Source organism: Setaria italica, chromosome VII (genome assembly GCF_000263155.2).
Source record: "Setaria italica strain Yugu1 chromosome VII, Setaria_italica_v2.0, whole genome shotgun sequence".
Taxonomy (NCBI): domain Eukaryota; kingdom Viridiplantae; phylum Streptophyta; class Magnoliopsida; order Poales; family Poaceae; genus Setaria; species Setaria italica.
The window spans coordinates 24,105,648-24,128,373 of NC_028456.1; the positions used below are offsets into that span (position 1 = coordinate 24,105,648).

The 22,726-nt window shown below is 46.9% G+C and overlaps 4 protein-coding genes across 6 annotated transcripts; all 4 read left to right on the top strand.

Annotated features, from left to right (window-relative positions):
• Positions 1–269: 269 nt before the first annotated feature.
• On the top strand, positions 270–5,522 carry LOC101781545 (probable protein phosphatase 2C 42). Its single transcript, XM_004976068.3, has 11 exons — positions 270–318; positions 2,153–2,279; positions 2,404–2,473; positions 2,680–2,785; positions 2,978–3,104; positions 3,185–3,307; positions 3,422–3,566; positions 3,654–3,730; positions 3,816–3,868; positions 4,441–4,495; positions 4,747–5,522. The coding sequence occupies exons 2-11, from the start codon at positions 2,169–2,171 to the stop codon at positions 5,284–5,286; spliced, it is 1,407 nt and encodes a 468-aa protein (XP_004976125.1). The 5' UTR covers positions 270–318; positions 2,153–2,168; the 3' UTR covers positions 5,287–5,522.
• Positions 5,523–6,897: 1,375 nt separating this feature from the next.
• Positions 6,898–8,932, top strand: LOC101781149 (60S ribosomal protein L23A). Of its 2 annotated transcripts, none has more exons than XM_004976067.4 (4): positions 6,898–6,983; positions 7,683–7,722; positions 8,140–8,500; positions 8,589–8,932. In XM_004976067.4, the coding sequence occupies exons 2-4, from the start codon at positions 7,710–7,712 to the stop codon at positions 8,671–8,673; spliced, it is 459 nt and encodes a 152-aa protein (XP_004976124.1). In that variant the 5' UTR covers positions 6,898–6,983; positions 7,683–7,709; the 3' UTR covers positions 8,674–8,932. The 2 variants fall into 2 exon arrangements, with proteins under 2 accessions (XP_004976124.1, XP_012702637.1); XM_012847183.3 differs by having other exon boundaries at positions 6,916–6,978.
• A 1,468-nt stretch (positions 8,933–10,400) lies between these two features.
• Positions 10,401–13,978, top strand: LOC101781953 (magnesium transporter MRS2-C). Of its 2 annotated transcripts, XM_004976069.2 has the most exons (5): positions 10,401–11,066; positions 11,775–11,903; positions 11,991–12,332; positions 12,417–12,464; positions 13,601–13,978. In XM_004976069.2, exons 1-5 carry the CDS (start codon positions 10,512–10,514, stop codon positions 13,829–13,831), a joined length of 1,305 nt encoding a protein of 434 aa, XP_004976126.1. In that variant the 5' UTR covers positions 10,401–10,511; the 3' UTR covers positions 13,832–13,978. The 2 variants fall into 2 exon arrangements, with proteins under 2 accessions (XP_004976126.1, XP_004976127.1); XM_004976070.2 differs by lacking the exon at positions 12,417–12,464.
• Positions 13,979–15,615: 1,637 nt separating this feature from the next.
• Positions 15,616–19,227, top strand: LOC101782624 (probable GMP synthase [glutamine-hydrolyzing]). The gene is made up of 5 exons (XM_004976071.4): positions 15,616–16,856; positions 17,827–17,884; positions 17,966–18,049; positions 18,142–18,283; positions 18,576–19,227. The coding sequence occupies exons 1-5, from the start codon at positions 16,373–16,375 to the stop codon at positions 18,975–18,977; spliced, it is 1,170 nt and encodes a 389-aa protein (XP_004976128.1). The 5' UTR covers positions 15,616–16,372; the 3' UTR covers positions 18,978–19,227.
• The last annotated feature ends 3,499 nt before the right edge of the window (positions 19,228–22,726 follow it).

A 22,726-nucleotide genomic window follows, 5' to 3' on the forward strand; every position in this document is an offset into this window, starting at 1 on the left:
GGATTGATAGTTTCTAACCGCCTTCCTGATTGGGCAGGTCAAGACAAAGGCGGTAAAGGCAAATCACCGCGCGCGCGGCGTGATCTTGGCCGGGCGTGCCGCGTGCGCGACCCCGAGCCGAGCCTGTGCCCGAGCCCGACCCCGAGCCGAGCAAGCCGAGCCGATCCACCCGACGAAGCAAACGAGCCGGGGTGGAAAGCGTGGAGCGGGTGGCGCAGGGTATAAAGTGCTCCCCTCCCTTGCCTTGCATGGACGACGCCGCATTCTCTCCCTCCCTCCCTCTCTCCTCCCTCTCTCCTGCGAGGACCGCCAGGGAAGGTGAGATTGATCCCTACGCCTTCCTCCCCTTCTCTCCCAAAACCCCATCCTCCTGCTACTCCTTCCGAAACCCGTACGATTTCGTCTCCTCTTCTGCTCTCGCGCTGCGATTTGGTCTCGCTCCCGTGCGTGATGTACGCGGTGGTGTTTTGAATGTTGCTGCTGCCTCTCCTTGTCGTGGAGCGGATTTTCGTTCTCGACGTGCTGGCGCTTTTGGGTTTGCGAATCCTTGAGGAGATTTTGACCCGCGGATTTTGGTCTTGTTGTGAGTTGTTCCTCCGTGTTTTTGTTGCTTGTGGTGTTGCCGTTGCTGATTTTTGCTGTCGCGGTGGTTTTCGTGGTGGTGAAGGAGGTTGAGGGGGCTAGCGGGGACACCGGCGGCTCCATGGTGATCTCCGCTCGCTTCCCTCCTTGGAAGTTGGAACTACGCGTGCCGTCTCACCGTCGTCGATCTCTTGACGTCTCCCTTGTTGTTTTTGTGCGCTGATAATGTGGTTATGCAGTGTCGATGAGCACTTTCATTTGGGAGTTCTTCGTTCTCTGTGAGGCCCTTGGATCTCCAAAACATTTTTGCGCCGTCGTGCCCTCAGTTCGTACTTAGAGTTTCGCTTGTGTTGTTGCGTTCCGTGTTCGTTTTGCTGTTGCTTTTGGTAGTCGTTTATTCGGAGAGAAGGCGACAGGGGAGCGCTGCGACTCCATGGTGATCTCTGTTCGCCTTTCCTCGAAAATTATACCGTCTTCCTCTCGTCACTGGTTTCTTAGTTCTCTTGTAAGCCTGTCGTTCGTGTTACTGCTTATGTGCGTCAAAATTCAAAACTCGTGGATAAATCTGCTTGTGATCTCTCTTGCTTTTTTATTTTTATTTTTGAGGGAACTCTCTTGCTTTTTTTAATTGTTTTGGCATCTATTTATCGCCGTACGTTTGAGAGATCGCTGTTTCTTTATGTGGTTTTAGGGTTTTAGAATCGTGTGAAGTTGAACCTTTTTCTTGTCGTTTTTCCCTGCTGATCTTCTCGACAATACTGTGCGTGCGGCAGTCGTGGTCTCTGCCTGTCTCCTTTACCTGTTTCCTTGCTTTGTTCCCCTAAACACTTGTGCTAGATCTGTTAGATCTCCGTCTCTTGCAAGACTGTGGTGTGTGTTCTTATCTATTACTATAATTCTTGTCAAGGGTTCTGTGCAGTGGCACATCGCTAGCTCCTTGCTGTCAGAAATGTCTGCACTGCTATTCCTGTTGCTTGTCTTCTTCATTTAGATCGAGTGCCTGTACGACTAGTTTGTTATTGGGCAAGTTGAAGTACCAGTCATCGAAATTCGCGGAAGTTGAACATCTCCAGCCACGTCGAAATTTGCTATTGTGATTTGGGTTTGAAACTTTGTATGTTGTTATTGCAAAATCTCAGTTCACTTGCGGGTTAACTTTTTAGATAGATCCTAGGTGCAACTTTTGTTAATGCATCCTTGAAAACTGCCATTCCATCTTGTACAATTGTCCTGGAATGCACCTAAGGCCCTGTTCCCAAGCCTCAGTTACATCCTGCCATCATAGATTGTTTCTGTTGCTTCCTTGTTCATAGAAAATGTGGGGCCAAGAGAAGACGAGTTCCGCATAAAGCATTGCAAGCAATGAAGTATGTGTATCTATGGTTTCTTTATCCGAAGAAATCCTAATTTTGCATGCGGTGGACTGCCATTGCTAATGAATATTTCTGTTTGTATATCATCAGTGCTTTCTAGTACCTTTTTGATCTGCAATCTGATGTCAGTTTGTCCATTTCCTAAAATTTTCTTGATAGGATTTTTAGGATATTGTACTCACATTACTATGCCACAGGATATCAAGCTCCACTATGGCACTTAGTGTGCCTGTGACAGCAAAGACTACTGAGAGTGGTGAGAATGGAAGACTTGCTTATGCCGTGTCAGCTATGCAAGGATTTCGTGAAAATATGGAAGATTCTGTGAGTAACCTACCAGGCTCTTGTAGGGTCATTGAGAGCATAGTTATATGAAATATACATGATTGACTTGCTATTAGTTGTTGCTAAATGATGAAGCCTCATGTGTAGCCTTCTTGCTCTGCAGCACACAGCTGTTTTACAACTTGATGCTGCAACTGCCACATCATTCTTTGGTGTTTATGATGGCCATGGAGGTTCGATCTTTAACCCTAGTTCTGTTGAACAAGTTTTAAATGCATGATGCCAGCAGACAGCTGGATGTTTAGCAATATGAGTTCATTGCATTCTTTTGATATGTAGTCCTCTATGCATTCATGAGTCCTTTTGACTCGTTATTTTGTTTTTAGCAATATATACCATTTACCATGATACTTGAGAGTTATTTGACGTTCTGTTTCAGGACCTGCTGTTTCAAGGTATTGCGGGAAGCACTTACACGTTGAGCTTCGCAAACATCCACAATTTCATCGTTATCCCATTACTGCACTTGAGGAAACGTTCTTAAGGTTTGAAACTTTCTGTAGCTCACTAAATTCATGCATTACATATTTTGAGTTCACATAACTTAGCTCCTTTCATTACTATAGTGGATGGCAAAGGACTAATATTGCCACTTTCTTTGTTTATAGTTGATAGTTAAACTTGCTGCACATGCAAATAACAAATATGTGATTGTTGTTCCTACTTAACTGTTGCAGGATGGATGAGATGATGAGACGCAGAAAGGCAGGGAAGGAATTATCTGGGTATGGTGGTAATGAATATTGGGATGAATATAGAGAGGCCCTTCGTGGACGACGTTTTTGTCTACCATTCTGTGGGCAGGTGCAAACTCAGCTATTTTTTTCATAAAATCTGATCTATGAAAACATGTAATATTTACTTTGTCTTCAATGTTTTTTCAGAAGCTTCCCTATTCGGGGCCATTACAAGATGGATGTACAGCATGTGTGGTTCTCATTAGAGGCAACGAAATCATTGTGGGAAATGCTGGTGATTCTCGTTGTGTACTCTCAAGGAATGATCTGGTGCGCTGACTAATTCACTTGTGTTTATCTGATACCAAATCAGCATGATATTTTGTAACAATACATGTATTCTAATGGTGCCTAAATGCTCTGTTTGTTCTATTGTTTGCAAAGGCGGTTGATTTATCCACCGATTTTAAACCAAACCTTCCAGCCGAAAGACAGAGAATAGAAAATGCAGGACGTGCGGTAACCATAACTGAAGCAAGAGGAAATATCCCTCGTATTGATGAAGGAATTGCGGTCTCAAGAACACTCGGTATAGTTCTGCCTGACTTTTCTGGCCCGTTATTGGATTATACAATTGCTTTTGTTGTAATCAGTGTTTTACTTCCTTACATTTCAGGTGACCTGTCATACAAGAATGATGATAGTTTACCTGCCATAGAACAAGCAATTACTGCCTTACCTGAAGTTCGCACTGTAAGTGTTACTAAATTGTGTCATTAGAATGTGATTTTATCGAGGTGGGTATCATCTGATGGAAAATTTCCCCTTGTTTGTTTAGGAACATATAACTCATGATGCTCAGTTTCTTATTTTAGCATGTGATGGAATCTGGTAAGTTTTCAGCTAACACAGGTGCATTGTTCTATTATGGTTTGATTCAGTGTTCATGATTCCATGCAGAATACATCAAGTTGAAATGACAGTTATCTTCTACATTTTTGTTTCTTCAAAGTTCCTATGTAGAATAGTATTCAAATTGTCCACAAGGGATTTGTAGATTTTGGTTCAGTTAATTTGATTTACTTTGGACTGGGCCACTGCACCATTATGCATAAATTTGTATGATTTCTCAAAATGCTGTGGATTTAACTCCTTTCCAGTGTTTGTTGTGATGGGCCTACAGGGGTCAGTGTTGCAGCATGGTGCAATCTACCAATGCTCTGTGTGTTTTATGTTTCTCGAGTCCAGATATTTGTGCTAGTTTTCTGAAAATGATCACCAGATATTTGATTTATTTTGGAAGAACTTACTTGAAGAACTCTGGATAACATCAGTACTTAATGAAACATGCTGGTGAAGTTGTTGTGGCTTCTGGCCAACCTGAGTAGTATTCATTGATGTAATTAATTTTCTTTACGTTGTTTGCTCTAGATTCACACATCTCTTCATGTCCTTCTTTGTAGGGATTGCATGACAAGCCAGCAAGCAGTTGATTATGTGAGGATATACTTAGCTGCCGTGAGTATTATTCCCTCTCAGCGTGTTTGCTTTTTTTAAACAGTGATGCATAAGGAAAAGGGGAAATTTTGTTATCGCATTCTAAAACAGGTTTGGGTGCATGATGTGCTTATTTACTGATAGCAGTGTGCTTGGCCTTCTTATTTTAGCTACTGCCTGACTTTATGGGCATTTACAGCCTACTCTCAAATAGCATAGCGTGCTTTTTATCTTGTTCATCTGTTGTCGCCCTAACATATGTTGTGATCCAGAACGCAGGGCTGACGTTCATCTGCGAGTCCCTTCTTGATCACTGCGTAGCACTTCCTAGAGGGAGGGACAACATGACTGTCATGCTGGTTCGGTTCAAGACCCCAGGCGCCGGCCAAGCTAGCTCCAGCAACGTGCTGCCACCACCACCGCCACCACTGCCACCAGCAATCGTCCCACCTGCTGGCGGCCATGGTGATCAGGTGCCGCCAGAAGCAGCTGGCGGCCATGGTGATCAGATGCTGCCAGCTGCTGCCGCCGGCCATGGTGATCAGGTGCTGCCAGCTGCTGCCGCTGGCCATGGTGATCAGGTGCCACCAGCTGCTGCCGCCGAAGGTGAAGCTTCGTGCTTGCAGTCCCAAATGGTGCCACTGAGTATGAGAACCCAAAAGGAGCCCACTAGCACCAGTTCTGACCCGCCCACCCCCAACTGGGGTTCTGCAGCTGATGGCCTCCCGCCTCCGCCGGTCCGTATCCCAGGCGAATCCAGGACCAAAAGCTCCCAGAACTCAGCCGAGGGCTCCAAGAACTCGGAGCTTTGAGTTCGTTTTCAGGAAAAGATGAGCTTGATTACCCTGGATCGTTCATGTGGTGCATCTTATCCCCCACAAGAGTTTTGGATTCGTTTCATCAGGACAAGATGAACTTGATTTCTGTCTGCGATATTGTGATTTCCTATGAGAGTAGCTTGTCGTACTAGGTATACTGACGACGGAGGTTTTGGCCTGTGAGCTATATGTCTGGGTTAACACACCAATATTCTTTGTTTCCTACGGTCTGGAGGATGCTTAATGTCTAAATGGTTAATTCCTTCAGAACTTCTGTATGCATTCCTGTGTCTTTGATTTCTCATGCCTGGATTTTGAGCTTGCATAGTTGCATATGTATTTGGCAAGCACTGCCTTAAGAATGTTTATGTTCCAGTTCCACTTCCACGCACACCAGATTACGTACGTCTTACAGACATGGTCACTGCATATTTCTTGAAGTTTGTTTATGAAAGCTAGGCTGGAAAGCTGGGTGTGGGTGGGTATTCTGGATTTCTAATGCTTTATGGATCGCTGCACTGCGAAAGATTGCATAGCTCAAATTCAGAGATCAAATTAAGATGTCGCGCAATTACACTTTCTTCGCGAGCTCGGGGCAGCTTCTCTGGCCCGCGAAGCCGTTGCAAGCGCGGTGGCACGGTACCGGTCCGCTAGTCGCATCGAACAAACAGCCGCAAAAGCAATCAGAGTGGCAGTGGTAGTCGAGACCCGAGAACGATGAGGGCGGAGGCAAAGAGCCAACGTCGCTCCGGAGACCGGAGGCCATCGTTGACAACGACGTGCAGCGGTTCAGGGCGGGAACACGTCACACGTCCAATCCAAATCACAAAAGAGAGCCAACCAAAGAACAGATAAAAAAACCGAAATACTTTCATTCTCTGCGTCGCGCCCGCACCAACCAAACAGAAGGTCGTGCATCCAAGTTCGAGCCAACTGAGCCGCCGGTGCTACATATTTTGCCAATTCTTCTATAGTTGAAGCGACCGTACCCCCGCGCATGTATTAAACAGGACCAGAGTTACAGAAATTCGTTCACAGCACAGACAAGCACCACTGCTGTTCACCACACACGCACCGGATGGATCAAAAGTAGATCAGCCACAAGTTCACTGAAAACAACACCATCAGGCTACATTCAAGTTATGCAGATCACAATCCCACCCAGGCACCGAGCTGAAACCTACTCACCAGAACACAAAAGGCACTGAAAATCTGACCACAGGATCGAACGGCATCACCATGTTCTTTCAGCCCTCTGCCGCCGCGAAGACCAAAGCGATGTTAGATTCAAACGGGCCAGGCATGTCGAATGCATGGGGATCCCCGGCCGCCAGGGCGAGGAGGCCATACGGGATTCCGTGGTCGCCGGCGAGTTGGTGCGACGCGGAGGAGATCTCGATCGGATAGCAAGAGATGGGGATACGCCCTTTGCCAGAGTGCCCGCTGGCGCGTATCCGAACCGACGCGAACCTTTCTTCCGATTCAAATCTAAGTGGGCCAGCCCATATGAGGCCCATGCAACCAACGGCGGCGCACGACAGGGTTTTCCTGTCCAGCCCAACTAGGCCCACCTGTCCCATGGTAGTGAGTCACTCGGGTCCATTCTATAAAACCTCCGCCCGCGAGCTAGGGTTTCCTCCCAGCCGTCATCGCTTCGCGTCCGCCGCCGCCCCGCCGCCAGGAGAGGTAAGGTAAGCTACCCGCCGCCGCCGCCCTCCCCCCACCCCATCTCTATCCCGGTCCGGCTGACGTGCTCCGTGCTCTCCTTAGCCTTCCGAATCGGATGCATTTCTTTGTTGTGTAGCCGGCTCGGTCTTGGTTTGTTGAAGGAGCCGGATCTGTTCTGTACGCGCCTGTTATTCGGCGGTTTATTGCGCTGTTTCGTCAAGGTGTAGCTCGTTTGAGGAATTCTTTCGCCTTCCTTGTAGGTTTCTTGTCTCTGTTCGTGGCTGTGGTTAATCGTGAGAAGGTTCTATGGGGAGTCTCTTTGACCTTGGTACGCTTATCGTATCATGTGGTAATGATACGTAGGGGTGATGTTTATGTTTCCAATATGCTTTTCATGGTTGATTTGGGGCATGGTATAATTGCTTAGCTATGGCGTTTTTGGATTAATCGAGATCTAATATGTTGCTGCCTGGGCTGTGTGGTTAAGTAACTACATTTAGTGACAAACTGTGACTGGGTTGAGATTGAATTAGTACGTAGTTTGCAGCTGTTGGTGCTAATACTGCTATCCCGGGCTAATGCTAGACTAACAAGAACTGTTGTTGATGTAGTAGTTTTCATGTATAATAGCTTTTGCTAATGCTATCCCGGAATCTTGTATGGTTCCTGTATATTCCTTTGCATCTGCACCATCTGACATAATTATCTTGCTCTATGTGCAGTCCAGGAGGCAGTTCTGAGAAGCACAAATGGCTCCTAAAGGTACACAACTAATATTGCATATTTTTATGGGCCTCATTTTGATCAAGTCATGTGCTAGCCTTTAAATTTCTGTGGATTGGATGTTCTGCATTCCTTTGTATGTGTGTCTCCACTGTTGAATTGTATAAGGTCTTGCTTGGCACCTGTTTGTAATCCATGCCTTGACCAGGACATGCAAATCATTTCAAACGGGACAGTATAGAATAAGCGAACTGGAAATACTGCATTGTCATTTGCATACGGAAGAGACATCTAATGCTACCATATCCATGTGTTGTTTCCTGTTTGATCAGGACCTGTCTATTGTTGTGCATAATCACCACCTTCTACTCATGAATTATTTCTACTTGATAGGCTTACTCTACACTATGCATGGCCAATGAGCTAACTATTTATGTAATTGTGTGGCTTGATTAGCTGCTCCTGCTAAGAAGGGTGATGCCAAGGCCCAGGCCTTGAAGGTTGCCAAGGCTGTGAAGTCTGGTACAGTGAAGAAGAAGACCAAGAAGATCCGCACGTCTGTGACATTTCACCGCCCCAAGACCCTGAAGAAGGCTAGGGACCCGAAGTACCCAAGAGTCAGCGCTCCTGGAAGGAACAAGCTTGATCAGTACCAAATCCTGAAGTACCCTCTCACCACTGAATCAGCAATGAAGAAGATTGAAGATAACAACACTCTGGTCTTCATCGTGGACCTCAAGGCGGACAAGAAGAAGATCAAGGCTGCTGTCAAGAAGATGTATGACATTCAGGCAAAGAAGGTCAACACCCTGATCAGGTTAGCGCATTTGCTCCAGTGTTAATTGTTCACTTGTTTTGTATTGTCTATGTTGTGTTGCTAATCGATCAAACCTGTGTTGGTGTAGGCCTGATGGGAAGAAGAAGGCTTACGTGAAGCTGACACCGGACTACGATGCTCTTGATGTGGCCAACAAAATCGGCATCATCTAAGTTACTTGCTACTGTATTAGGCATCTGTGTCCTAGTTCTATGGGAAACGAGAGTTTTGTAGCTATTCCTTATCTTGGGCCGCAGTGGCTCTGTTACCATGTCTTGATGCACACTTATGAATTCGGTATCGTCCAAGTGACCGGTTGAGCTAATTTGAGCTTTGCACTTGCTTGTACTATCAGTTCCTTTATGAGCAGACCATTAGGTTTTCTTGCATCACCAGTGGTTTTGTATGTCATATTGGATATGTTGTTTGCAACTATGCCTTGCTCTGAGCTCTGAGCCTGACCATGACTGGATTCAGTTTCAGTTTGTGGGTGCGGATCAAATAGGTTTAACTGTAGCATGGCGTCAATCACAACTTTGTGTAATGCCTGCATCTGTTGCTCTACATGATGTGGTGAGCCATTGCCAAATAGACCATGGATGGTTGGTTTTTCTTGCTTTCAGTACTCTGTAGCTTCCCACTCGCAGCCAAATTTTGTGTGAACTTGCCAAGTCTTCATGCTTCCTTGAGAGGCTAAGCGAAGCGGTCACCTCGTTCAAGCAAATCCAAAGTAGCCGAGGGCATACTTGCACAACCCCCGTGCAAACTGCAGCAGACCGCCACCGGCGTCCTCGCCCGTCACCTCTTCGCGCTCGCTCCGCGCCCCCGACCGTGTCGGCGTCCAGTCGACGGTCACCGTCACGTCGTCGCACCTCCTCCCGTGCGCCGCCCGCGCCGCCAGCTCGCAGAACCGCGCCACGGCGCCCGCGCAGCCTGGCGGGAACCGCGCCCTCCCCACGACGCGCGCCACCGCGGCGGCACGCCTGCCCGGTCCCATGGTCAGGAACTTCGCGGCGCTCCCGGACTTGTTGGCCCTGAGCTCGCGGCCCCCGTGCTCGAGGACGGCGACGAGGTGGACGTGCAGCTGGTGCTCGTGGTGGTCTGCGACCAGCGTTCGCCGCCCCAGGGCGCGCAGGCGGATGGCGCCGCCGCAGGCGGAGGCCGTGAAGGCGAGGCTGTCCGCGGCGTCGTGGCGGATCACCAGGTCCTGTACTATGGGCTCCATCGTCGAGGGGTGCCGACTTGCCGAGTAGTAGGAGTAATACCGAAGCTGTGGCGGCTGTGCCGATGGAGCGTAGCGCAACGTGAAAAAGATTGTATGGCCCGTGAAGGATTTGCAAGACCAAGAACATACTTATGTGACCAGTGTTTCCCTGTCAGACCAAGACACGGAGATGTCGATGTCGATGTCGATTCCGAATCCGGTTTGACCTGATGCCCACGAGGCCACGATCACGAGCAAACACATTGATGTTACCTCGCAAATAATCTGTACTGCCTCTACTAATTTTACATATCTTCGAATCTTCACTGCATTTCCAGTTTCAATTTTTTCGATAGAGATTTCCAGTTACAAAAGATTTCGATGCTTTCCTTCTCGCAAAACAAAGAGGGAAGCACTTCCATTTGGGCTTTCCCCACAGATATGCTGGGCCGGGCCAGAGTCGGGTCTCCGATTTTTTCTGCAAAGGCTGATTATTTATTGTTGGTAGATCTGCTAAAAAAATATATAATGTTGGAAGGACAAAAAATTAGCGTACGGAAAACTAAAGTTAAATGGGGCGAATCGAACGGCAGCAGATGCGTCGCGTCTCATCCTGGCCAACCCGACCCCACCACGCAGCACCGATAACGCGGCGATGCAGCGAGCAACCTTAACCGGATTCTCCCCACCCCGGTGTCCGTGGAGATCCCATCCCATCCCTCCCTCCACATACATGCTCACATCCTCCATTGACACGTCACTACCATCACCCCAGCCCAGCCGCGGTCACCGCCCCCCGCCACCGCCATGGACCACGACCACCTCAAGGACCGTCTCCTCCTCCCGTCCTCCCGCGCCGCCGCCGCCGCCTCGGCGAACGGGCCCCACCACCGCCGCGCCGCGCCCGCGCCCGGCGCCGGAGGCGGGGCGGGCGGCGTGTCCATCGACGTCAACGGCCTGAAGCGGCGCGGTGGCGGGCGGCGCTCGTGGGTGCGCGTGGACGCGGCGACGGGCGCCGCGGAGGCGGTCGAGGTCGCCAAGCCGGCGCTGATGCGGCGCCTGGACCTGCCCGCGCGCGACCTCCGCCTCCTCGACCCGCTCTTCGTCTACCCGTCCGCCATCCTCGGCCGCGAGCGCGCCGTCGTCTGCAACCTCGAGCGGGTCCGCTGCATCATCACCGCCGACGAGGCGCTCGTCCTGCGCGAGCAGGACCCCGCGGGGGGCGCCGCGGCGGAGGAGGCCGTGCGGAGGTACGTCGACGAGCTGCAGCGGCGCCTCGTGGACCGCGCCGACGACCTGCCGTTCGAGTTCATCGCTCTGGAGGTCGCGCTCGAGGCCGCCTGCTCCTTCCTGGACTCGCAGGTACCACTCTTCGATTAGCAGCTTTTTTAGTTTTTTGGTTCGCCTAGTGGAGAACTTTCATTCGCGTTTCTTCCTTCGTGCCTCCACTTATGGCATTAGTTCGTCTAGTGATGTGTGCACATTGCACAGTGAGCTCTAATGATTTGGGTCCTCTACTACTCTCAGTGTATCCTAGGAGTGAGGTGATGACGGGTCTTTTGCCCACTTGGACCCTTGCATTTGGCAAAACAGTGTGCCATTACTTTGCTGTCATGTCTAGTTACTTCCCGTCCACATTGTTTGGTTGATGGTCTGAACTTAATTTTAACTTCCCTGAATCATAGCTGCCTGGATTACCAAGAATCAAATGAGGGTGTATATATTGCTATAACCAGAACTGTAATGATTAACCTCCCTTATTTTTTTTTATGATGAAGTAACTGAAGGTCTGAAGCTTGACAAACAGTATATATGATCCTCAGTTGCAGTTATTAGTTTCAGTATCTCTTGATCTACTGTTCATTTTTTTGCTCCCCAGTGTCTGAGATTGCTTGCTAGTTACTACCACCAATATTTCGGAAGAAACAAAACCATCTTCACATATTTTACAATCATTCAGCAAATCCAATACTTCGCTTTTCGACTTGTGGGCTTTCAGTTATGCCTCCTATTACAGATAATGATTTGGCATATCAGTGGAAAATTTAAAACTAATGCACACTTTGTCAGGCTATCGAATTAGAGGCTGAAGCTTACCCATTACTAGATGAGCTGACAGCAAAAATCAGCACCCTCAACTTGGAACGTGTCCGGCGCCTAAAGAGCAAGCTGGTTGCATTGACAAGGAGAGTCCAGAAGGTAAAAGGATGGTCATAGTTATGCTTTTGCTTGGTGCGATCGCTTGGCAGCTTTTTTCAATATTCCAATCCACTTTTTTCACTTAAGGTCAGAGATGAGATAGAGCAGCTCATGGACGATGACGGTGATATGGCTGAAATGTATCTCACTGAGAAGAAAATGAGGATGGAAGCATCCCTGTTAGATGATGAGGACCTTCAGGGAATTGGCAATAGTCATAATGGGTTCAGTGCATCTCTCTCAGCTCCAGTTTCACCTGTTTCAACACCCCCTGCATCCCGGAGGCTTGAGAAGGAATTCAGTTTCGCCAGAAGCAGGCACAGCAGCTTCAAGAGCTCAGATAGCAGTCAGTACAACATAGAAGAACTGGAAATGTTGTTGGAAGCCTACTTTGTTGTCATCGATTACACCCTCAGCAAGTTAACTTCGGTATAAATCCTGAATTGAGTTTATGTTAGCATTGTTTCTATTTGAAGCATCATAGTGGTTTTTGCTATTTGCACATTTTTGCAGCTGAAGGAGTATATTGATGATACAGAGGATTTTATCAGCATACAGCTGGTAATTTCACCCTCAGAATCAATTAATTCCCATTGTGTAGATTCAGGAATTTACTTATTGCTTCTCCAATGCTGCAAATTTTAAAGAAGTTGCCTATATGCTACTCCCAAACTAGAACTGTATGAAAGCATGTCAATGTTGTTCATCTCTGAATGGTTAGTTGGCATGGAAATATTGAATAGCATCACTAAACGAGGTTGAACCTCCTTTTTGTTTTTTTAGAATAGAATGATCAGTTAGCTTGGAAATGTTAGGCGCAGTACTTAGGGAGGTTGAATGCTCCTTTTTGTTTTTTAAAATGGCATGATAAGGTTAGCTTGGAAACTTCAGGCACACTAATTGGCTAGATTGAATGCTCTTTTGGATTTATGAGTATAACATGGCAACTTTAGGTGATATGATGTGAATTTTGAGTGTAAACTGGGGACAGTAGCCTGAGCTTCAGTTGAGCTGAAGCATTGTGCAAATGATTAATGTTGGCAAAGATGAGGCTTTAGGTACGCTATAGGCTGGCTCGTATATCAGATGCTTGCAGGAGGCTGCTGGAGCAAATATTAACTTACTGTGGCCTTCAATTGAATATCTTTCATGTTGCTCTTTTGTTTTTGCCATAGATTTCAGATGTCTGGCAAAAAAAAAAACTTTCGTTTTGACCAACTTATGAAGTACTCCGTAAGACAACCAGTAGCTACTGTTTTTGCAGTATACACTTATACATAGTGGCCACTAGGACTGACTCAGGCGATGGCATGATTGAGATACTAGTTTGATTGCAGAATCCAATTCCAATACAGTGAATTTTCTAATTAAGATGGGACAGGGAAATAATAACTCAAAATAACTTGCCTAGCTGAACATAGCATACAGAACACTAAGATTTCTTAATAAGCAGCGACAGTGACTGGTGATAGCCAACCTATTTCAACTCTTTCCTTCTACAGTATCTCTATAGTTTACAAAGATTCGATGATACGGTTTTGTAGTTGTTCAGATTGCAGTCAAGTTGCTGTGAGCGACAGATACATTTTCTCCTGGCCTATGCATTTTCTCCTGGCCTACTTCTGTACAACTTGTGCCCCCAATCCTGACGAAAAAGAGAGATGCTCACATGATCATCTCAAATGCTGATATTGCAGGATAACGTCCGGAACCAGCTGATCCAGTTCGAGCTGCTCCTGACCACCGCCACATTCGTGGTGGCCATCTTCGGCGTGGTCTCGGGAGTTTTCGGCATGAACTTTGAGGTCGCCCTGTTCAAGGTGCCCCACGCGTTCGAGTGGACCCTCGTCATAACAGGGGTCTGCGGCGCCGTCGTGTTCGGCTCCTTCCTCTGGTACTTCAGGAAGAGGAGGATTCTCCCCTTGTAGATGGAAAGCTCTCAGGCCAGGTGTTCCTTCTATTCTCTTTCTCCCTGCCGCCGCTGTGCCGAAGTGGCATCTTGCAGGTTGGTCACGGCAATTGTTGGACCTGGTTTGGTTCTCTTCCTTATTATTTTTAGCACCCGTCACATCGAAGTTTAGATACTAATTAGGAGTATTAAACGTAGACTATTTACAAAACCCATTACATAAGTGGAGGCTAAACGGCAACGGCAAGATGAATCTATTAAGCTTAATTAGTCCATGATTTGACAATGCATTGCTACAGTAAACATTTGCTAATGATGGATTAATTAGGCTTAATAGATTCGTCTCGCCGTTTAGCTTCCACTTATGTAATGGATTTCGTAAATAGTCTACGTTTAATATTTCTAATTAGTATCTAAACATTCGATGTGACACGTGCTAAAAATAAGCAGAAGCAAACACCCCCGCAGCGTCTCGAATGCGCGGTGATGGAGCGAGAGCCCCGCTGTCTGTACACGTGACCTTTTCTCCTTTCAAAGATTACGGGCTCTGATCGCGTAGCTTCACCCGTCCGCTGTACACCTTTTATTATTGCTGTTTGGTACATGTGACACTGTTCCACCGGAAAGAGGAAAAGATGACACAGATCTGTGCTGCTCTCTCTCAAGAAAGTACTCGCATTGCGGGTGTTGCTGTGGTAAGGGCTACACGAAGACGAAGCCTTGTGTTCCAGACTTCCAGTGGTGCCAGAGAGGCAGGTTGCCTTCACGTCAGGGAGAGGCACACATAGCACATTTCCATTGGTGCGTTTTGCCCGGGACCGGCACGTAGTGTTTCTGCGGCGATTGGTGAACGTCGTTTCTAATAATTCCTTCCCTGAGAAAGCGATGGCCTAGTGTTGATAGATACCTCTGTTCTGAGATTTGCTTACACGTGGGGAAAAAATGCCAACAGATAGGCCACAAAGAGGTGATTTGTGATTTTCCGCGATTATTCCCGGGGCAAACCGAGTTCTCCAGCTCCGTCCCTCTTGGTCCACAGCGTCAGAGGTGCCCTTGTTCGTGCAGGAACACCGGGTGCATCCACGCAGTCTTCCTGCAATCCTGCCTGATCCATCGGGTCAAACTGCACAGTAAAAACTCCGAGGTGGTCCAATGTGTGCTTGGCCCCTAGTTCAGACAGTATCCAGGTCTTTTACTCGAACGGTGAAACCTTGCCAATCTCTAGGCGGTGACATGGTACAATATTAGTGAGCCACAGTTTTCTAGAAGTACCTCTAAAATGTTGGAATTCGCGCAAGTACGGTGAAACCTTGCCAATCTTTTGTCTAGAAATCGCCTAACCACAAATGAGCTAAGCCAATTCCCCGTTTTCCCCGATACAGAGCCACTAATATACTCTTTTATTGATGTTATTAGATACTTCTAAGAGTATAAGCATAGCATTTTTCAGAGGTTTCACCAAAAGAATTACCAATGAAAAGCTTAAGCTTGGTTATTTTTGCCGTATGTAAATTTTCTTCACAACAACATAATGAATAAGCATAATCAAAGCACCAAAACAAACTTGACTGGGCTAGCATGGCTTGTAGTAGCTCCACGTCGACAAAACCGGCCAAGCACAGGTGTAGTTGGAAGTAAAATGGAGGTGAACATTTGCAACAAAAAAACGTTTTACATGCTGCTACCTCAAATTTTAGATGATATATATGGGGTGGTTCCTGCAATTTTCCATTAATTAAAGATGGCAAGAAACACAATCTCTGCACAAATCTCACTTACGATTTGAAAATAATTTGCTTGTGGGCAGCTGCGGCCAACAAACCTCCGCCTGCCCTGCCTCATTCCCCTCCAGATCTCGTTCCGCCCTCCCTGTCTTCTCACCAGAGTTCAAACCACAGCACGCACGCACGCTGCACGCACGAGACACCGAACCGAGGTCACCGAGAGCTAGCTCGCTGCTCGCCTGCTGCCCAAATCTACTGCCGACCACCACACCAGGCACCGAGCACCCTCCACCCACCCACCAATACCAGCGGCAGTAAATTCCGAGCAGCAGCTGCCGAGGCCCCCTCTCCTCGCCCCCCGCACCCGCACCCGTCTCCTCCTCCTAGGGTTTCCCCTCGCCTCGCCGGCGCGCCGTGTCCGCCTCGCCATTGCCGTGGGCGCTGGCGTGGGGCGTCCCGCCGCTCGGGGAGCTCCGAATCGAGCCTCGCCGGAGCTGTTCGTGCTGATTCCTGCGGGGTTTTGCGCCTCGGCCTCAGGGGAGCTTCGGGTGGGAAGGTTTTGACGCTTGCGGGGGTTTGGATCGAGGGCCCCGAGCTGTGCCTCCGCAATGCCGGGCTGGTCGGGCGGCGATTGCTAGGGTTTTCTGGGCGGATTTCGCGGGGAGAGCTCAGGTTTGCTTCGAGCGCGGGAGCTGCCTGCAATCCGCCGCTTGCCTTGGCAGGAATTCGGTGTTTCCCCAGCAATGCCTCGCCGATTTGAGCTCGCTCTGAAGCTCTGAAGGGCGAAGGGGTTGCCGGGTGGTTCGTGATTGTGAGGAGCCGGTGGCTCGGGCGCAATGTCCGGGGCTGGCGCGAGGGGGCGGCTGGCGCCGGCGTCCGGCGGCGGTGCGGACTCCGAGCCGCGGTCCGCGGGGAGCAGGACGCGCTCGGTGTCCGCTACTCGCGGGCGGAAGCCGTCGCCGAGGCCCGGGAGGGATGTGGCCGCGGCGGCTGCGGCAGCGGAGGAGAAGAAGCCCGCTGGCGTGCCCACATTGCTGCCCTCGCTCAGCGCGCCCGCCGGGATGCGCCGGCAGGAGCTGCTGCTGCGCTCGGGCCTGTCTCTTGACGCATCCTGCTCCTCGGACGCGTCCACCGACTCGTTCTGCAGCAGGGCGTCCACTGGGCGGATTGGGAGGCCGGCGTTTGGGGCGAAGAAGAAGAAGGCCCTCTCTCAGACCGATTACAAGGCTGTTTCCATGCTGGAAAGGGATGGTGGATTGGCTTCCCAGACTGATGCTGCTGGTGTGAAGAGGAGGTGCGCCTGGGTGACAGCAAATACTGGTAGGTGATTTTGCTTCTGCTTCCATTTTTTCAGCACTTCTTCACTCGGTAACCAACAATTAGTCTAGTGTAACAGCTTACAGTGCTGTAGTAGTTATTCTGTTGTAGGCAAAGAAGCTAAACTTTGGATATAGACTTCAGAATGCACAACTCCAGGCATATCTCTTATTAAGATAGAATCCGGAATGCTAGTAGACTTGGGCTTGCATAGTGAGAACTGGGAACCATATTAATTGTTTATGGTTGGGGCATTTTAATCTAAAGTTCTCCTATGATCATTGTACCAAGACCCCAAAATTGAAATGTTAAATAAATGCTGTTTCTATTTGGTTATGTTATGTTATTTAACAATGAACTAGTTCATTTGGGAGCAGAGATTTTCTATTACTTCTATGCAGGAAGAAACCTGCAATGCTGGGACTATCAGGAGACGGAGGATTGAGTTACAGTTACAGATTTTGTCATTTCGTGCTCTGTAGTTCTTATTTATTCTGAAATCAGGATGTTTACCTCAAAATATCCAGAATAGGATGTGATTATGTTATACACCAAGGTTCCTTTTTAATGCCATTTTGATCAGGGAAACCACTGAAAATGAGTCTGCTAATGAGGGTTACCAGTTTGGTCAATGTGCGGAATCATTTTCACTGGTTTGCCCAATTATAGACATGTTGAAGTTGAATTAGACAGGACTGGATTTCCTTACCAGGGTAGGTCCAACAATGTAGTCAGTGGTAACTTAATTTGTCACTTATTCATCCCTAAAAATGATAGTTCAATCTGAAATCAAGTTTACACCTTTGTTTGAATGCATATGAGATTAATGAGCACAATGTAGGATTGTTATTGGCCCTCATATATTTTCTGTTTGTGTTCATTGCCAGAGTAATGTAACTGCTATTTTTAGTCTCCTTCTATTATCTTCTGTGTGTTGAATATTTAGTTTAATTGTTATCACTTACAAATGCAGATCCCTGTTATGCTGCATTTCATGATGAAGAGTGGGGAGTTCCTGTACATGATGACAAGTATGCAGATATGCTTTTTTCCCCCCTTATTCTCATAACAGCATCGGTTATGCAATATTAAAATGCTTTGTATAATTGCAGGAAGTTGTTTGAGTTGCTAGTGCTGTCAGGTGCATTAGCTGAACTAACATGGCCAGCGATTCTGAACAAGAGAGCCATATTCAGGTATCTCTTTGCATTTCCTTATGTGCTATATCTTGTTCATGAACCTTAATACTGTGTTTGGCGGTCTTAGTAATCTTCAATATGCCTCACAGGGAAGTTTTCATGGATTTTGACCCAGTATTGGTCTCAAAATTAAGTGAGAAGAAAATTATTGCACCTGGAAGTCCCAGCAGTTCACTGTTATCTGAACAGAAACTGCGTGGTGTTATTGAAAATGCACGCCAAATACTCAAGGTTAGCACTTCGCACTCTTGAATAATTTGCTGGCGTGACAGCATATAGTCTGATGTCTAGATACTATTTGTGTTAAGGAATGATGATGTGGCATAGCTTGAAATATAATCACGTGTATTTAAATACATTTCTGAAACTTTGGAGTCCTCAAAATAATTGCTTTCATCATCTATGTTTTAGTGGCTCTTCATTTTGTGCACGCTCCTAGTGAGAAGCACCATATATGCCTTTTACTTAAAGTATTTCTTAGATAACACCTGTTCTTGTCTGAATTAAGTACTTATTCTGGCAGATTGTAGAGGAATTTGGATCATTTGATAAATACTGTTGGAGCTTCGTGAACCACAAACCTATATTGAGCCGATTCAGGTACCCTCGTCAAGTGCCTGTCAAAACATCAAAAGCAGATGCCATAAGCAAAGATCTGGTTCGGAGGGGTTTCCGCAGCGTCGGCCCAACAGTCGTGTATACCTTCATGCAAGTCTCTGGCATGACCAACGACCACCTCATCTCCTGCTACCGGTTTGCTGAATGCGCAGCGTCCCCTGCTAGTCCTGCTAAACTTACTGATGGAAGCGAAGCAAACTCAAGTGACAGCAACCATGCCCCAACGGAGCAGAAGATGAACGGGACCAATGGCCTGGCTGCGGATATTGAACTCTCCAGAACTATAGACGAGCTCAGCATTTCCTAGCAGTTAGGAGGAGGGGGGTGCGGGGTGCTGAGGTGAGGTGGTCTTAGCTTGTGTATTTTGTGTGCTGTAGTGTAGGTGTGATTCGACGCTCTTTTTCCATAGTTTACCACTCGTCAATGTAGGGTAGAACCATTGTAGCCTTGGGCGTGTCCAGACCATTGAACCGACAGCAGTGTCATGATGTATATTCTTTGTGATGCGAGTGCAACCTGTTTGCCAAAAATTTGCTTGAGCCGGCTTGTCGCTGTCAGCTATGCTGTTGTTCCTCTTGTCCACTTCTGAGAAGCGTTGTTGCTTATACCTGTATCTCACGAGCATGAAGTACCATATGCTTTTGTTCTCTATTCTAGTTCGTCCATACCTGCACATATAGGAATAAAAACCAGTTGTTACTTAAAACCGGTCTATGGACAGGAAGAAGTGGGACAGGGGTAGGTTGGCCCGTACGGAATCCAATGGAGCTGTGGAAACAACTACTAGCTCAGAGCCTAATAGTTCAAGCAGCAAGTTCAGAGATGCTGTGACAAAAGTGGTAGCTTCCGACAATCGACATGGAGGGTTGAGTAGGTGGTGGGGTGATTCGGACAGGATAATGTATCCAAATGAATAGTTGAAACGGCATGCTCAGAGTATATCTGAAAAGCTGAGAACCGCTGCATTTTTTGTTGGAAAGCACCCGGAATCGACAGCCAAGCAACTCCCTCTGAACTGGAAAACTCAGTTCGCTCCATGTCTCTGTGCCTCCCCGGAAACGTTCGGTTCCTGTGCCATTGCCGTCGTGCCTCCAAGAGGCCAGGAGCAAGAGGGATGGTGCCCGTTGCCGTTGCTGTCGCAGCCTCTTCTGCAGTTCTGCTTCTCGAGACTGGACCCGAGGTCCCGAGCTCACCAGGGTGGCTTGTTTCAGGGCTATGCCTGCCGCTGCACCACAGTACCACACCCTTGTTCTCCCATCCGCTTGGGAGTTGGGACTGGGGGGCGTGGAGCGCTCGGGAATCCTAGAGTTAAATTATACGTATCTATTTAGTTTATCATATTTCTTTTGTTTCTTAGAGTGCTTTCCCCCAATCAATATACGTATAGCTGCTGTTAGATATATATATAACATATAACAGGATCCAATTATGAACAACGAATATACATGTTATAAACAAGCTAATGCCATGCCTCGATCTAGAGATGCAACGAAGCCCATTTCGTTGGCCCATGGTCCATGGAGGAGGAAGCTCACGCCGGTCCCTACTCCGAAGATCTTGATCGCAAAAGGCTTCCTTCGTGCTTGCGAATATAAAAGCAATTTCTAATCGAGGCCAGGCGCTCCCATGTTCCAGTTACTATATCATACGCTTTTAAGGCAAATTCATCCTGTACGATAACCCTGCCGTTGTCTAAAACCATCAGCGGATATGGGCTGCTGAAACTAAGAGGCCCCGAACGAGATGTACACCGTATGGAGTATCGTTTTGTCCACATGCAGCGGTGGACGTCCATCAGGAACCAGAGATCCATCGAGCAATAATCTTGATCGTTATAAATGACTGTGACCAAGCAACCATCCAACCCGGCTAACCGAATGTTGTTCATGTTTTGCTCGTGTAAAATGCCCTTGTCTTTGGCGCTAACCATCACTGCCGGGAAACTTGACATTCGTCGTCTAATACTTTACTTTTTAACCCGATACTAACACTAGTACCGGATCTAACGGCTAGTTTCTCGTGAGCCCCCCGTGATCTCTTTTAGTACCGGTTGGGGGCTCCAATCGGTACTAAAGGTCACCCATTAGTACCGGAGCCTCCACCTGGTACAAATATGACTGAGGGTCTTTAGTACCGGGTGGAGGCTCCACCCAATACAAATATGACTGAGGGCCTTTAGTACCCGGTGGAGGCTCCACCCGGTACTAATAGCTGACATTTTGTACCGGTTAGAGCCCCCACTAACTTTCCTCCTATAAATCAGGTGTCTTCTTCCTCATGCCCGAGCCATTTCCTCCAGCTCGGGTTTCATCCATTCATGGTGAAATAGGGGAGGTGCTACCGGATTTTTAACTATTTCGTGGGAATTTTACTCATTCAAGTGTTCTAAAAGTTAGAAACTCTATCCTCCCTTGATACATGGTTAGTATACTAAGTTTTATGCTTTAGAGCTAGAGTAATTTGTGATTTTTAGAATAAGATACAATGGAGAAAATTTTCATTTATATGCATGTGTTATTTAGAGCTCATATTTGTGATTTTTAGAATAAGATACAACTTTTTGGATGCTATGTTTCATATTAGTCAACGAAATTGGTATGAGGTTAGACGTATTAGTCAAAGAAATTGGTACGAGGTTAGAGGAATAATTTCATAGTTTAGTCCTTTACAAATATGAGCTAAATAAATTATGGGGAAAGATTATAATTTGTTCATATTTTAGTCATTTGCAAATATGAGCAAGATAAATTGTGGTACATAGAGATAATAAGATGAAATAGAGGTATGTAATTAGTCATTTTTAGAATAAGATACAATGGATAAATTTTTCATTTATATGTTATGTTTGAGCTAAATAAATTGTGGCAAAAAAAATATAATGTGTTCATAGTTTAGTCAGTTGCAAATATGAGCTTAATAAATTGTGGTACATAGAGATGGCTACTGCGTGGCGATGGTGGGGACGATCTTCGTTCCTCTCGCAGCAAGAGGAAAACCATAATTGGCCCTCGTGATAACCCGAAGAAAATGAGCACATGGGAGAGAACAATGCTTCGTTATTTGGAAAGATGTCATGAAGATGCTGTTGCAGCGGGTCAGGAACCTCTTTTTGGTGGTCGTTATGCTCCACCGCCTGTCACGGGGGTTTCAGGTTCACTGAGTACTACCGTCACAGAAGGCACAAATAAACTACAGGATGAGGCTGGGTCAACGAAACCTTCGTCTTCACCACTTAAGAATGCTTAAAGTCCTCCTAGATATTGTTTGGGTCTAAAATTTAAATTTATGTATTTATATCTAAACTTTCATCAACATTTGAGTCTAATGAATTTTGTATCACGTTTGTTATATTTCATGTATAATTTTATGGATGATCAGAATATCTTTGGTTTGGTAATACTTTGTAGATGGATTGGCAATGGATGTACAACATGGACAAACGATCTATGGAGTACATTAATGGCTTGCGTGGCTGGCAGAGTCCAACAAGCCACCGTCTGATTTCATTTATTGTCCATGCCGAATTTGCAAAAATGAGAAGTATTACTCATCTAGAAAAAGTATTCACGCCCACATATACGGTTCGGTATTCATGCCTAACTATTTTGTTTAGACCAAGCATGGGGAAAGAGGAGTTATGATGAAAGATGATGATGAAGAAGAAGATGATAACTACATTCTTGACTGGACTCATGGAGCTGCCTATGCAGATGCTGCAATGGGCGAGGCTAGAGAAAAGATGGTTGCAGAAGGTCCTACCAATGATCTAGGTCAGGTGTTGTGAGATGCAAAGGAATACTGCGAGAATATGAAGTCAAAGAAGTTCGAGCGTATATTAGATGATCATAAAAAATTATTGTACCCAGATTGCAAATAGGGGTACAAAAAGTTGGATACCATACTGGAAAATGCTGCAATGGAAGGCAAAAAATGGAGTTTCTGAACACGGTTTTGATGAGTTAATGAAAATTATAAAGAACGTGCTTCCCGAGGGGAACGAATTGCCGTCCTCAACATACGAAGCGAAAAAGGTTATTTGCCCTCTAGGTTTGGAGG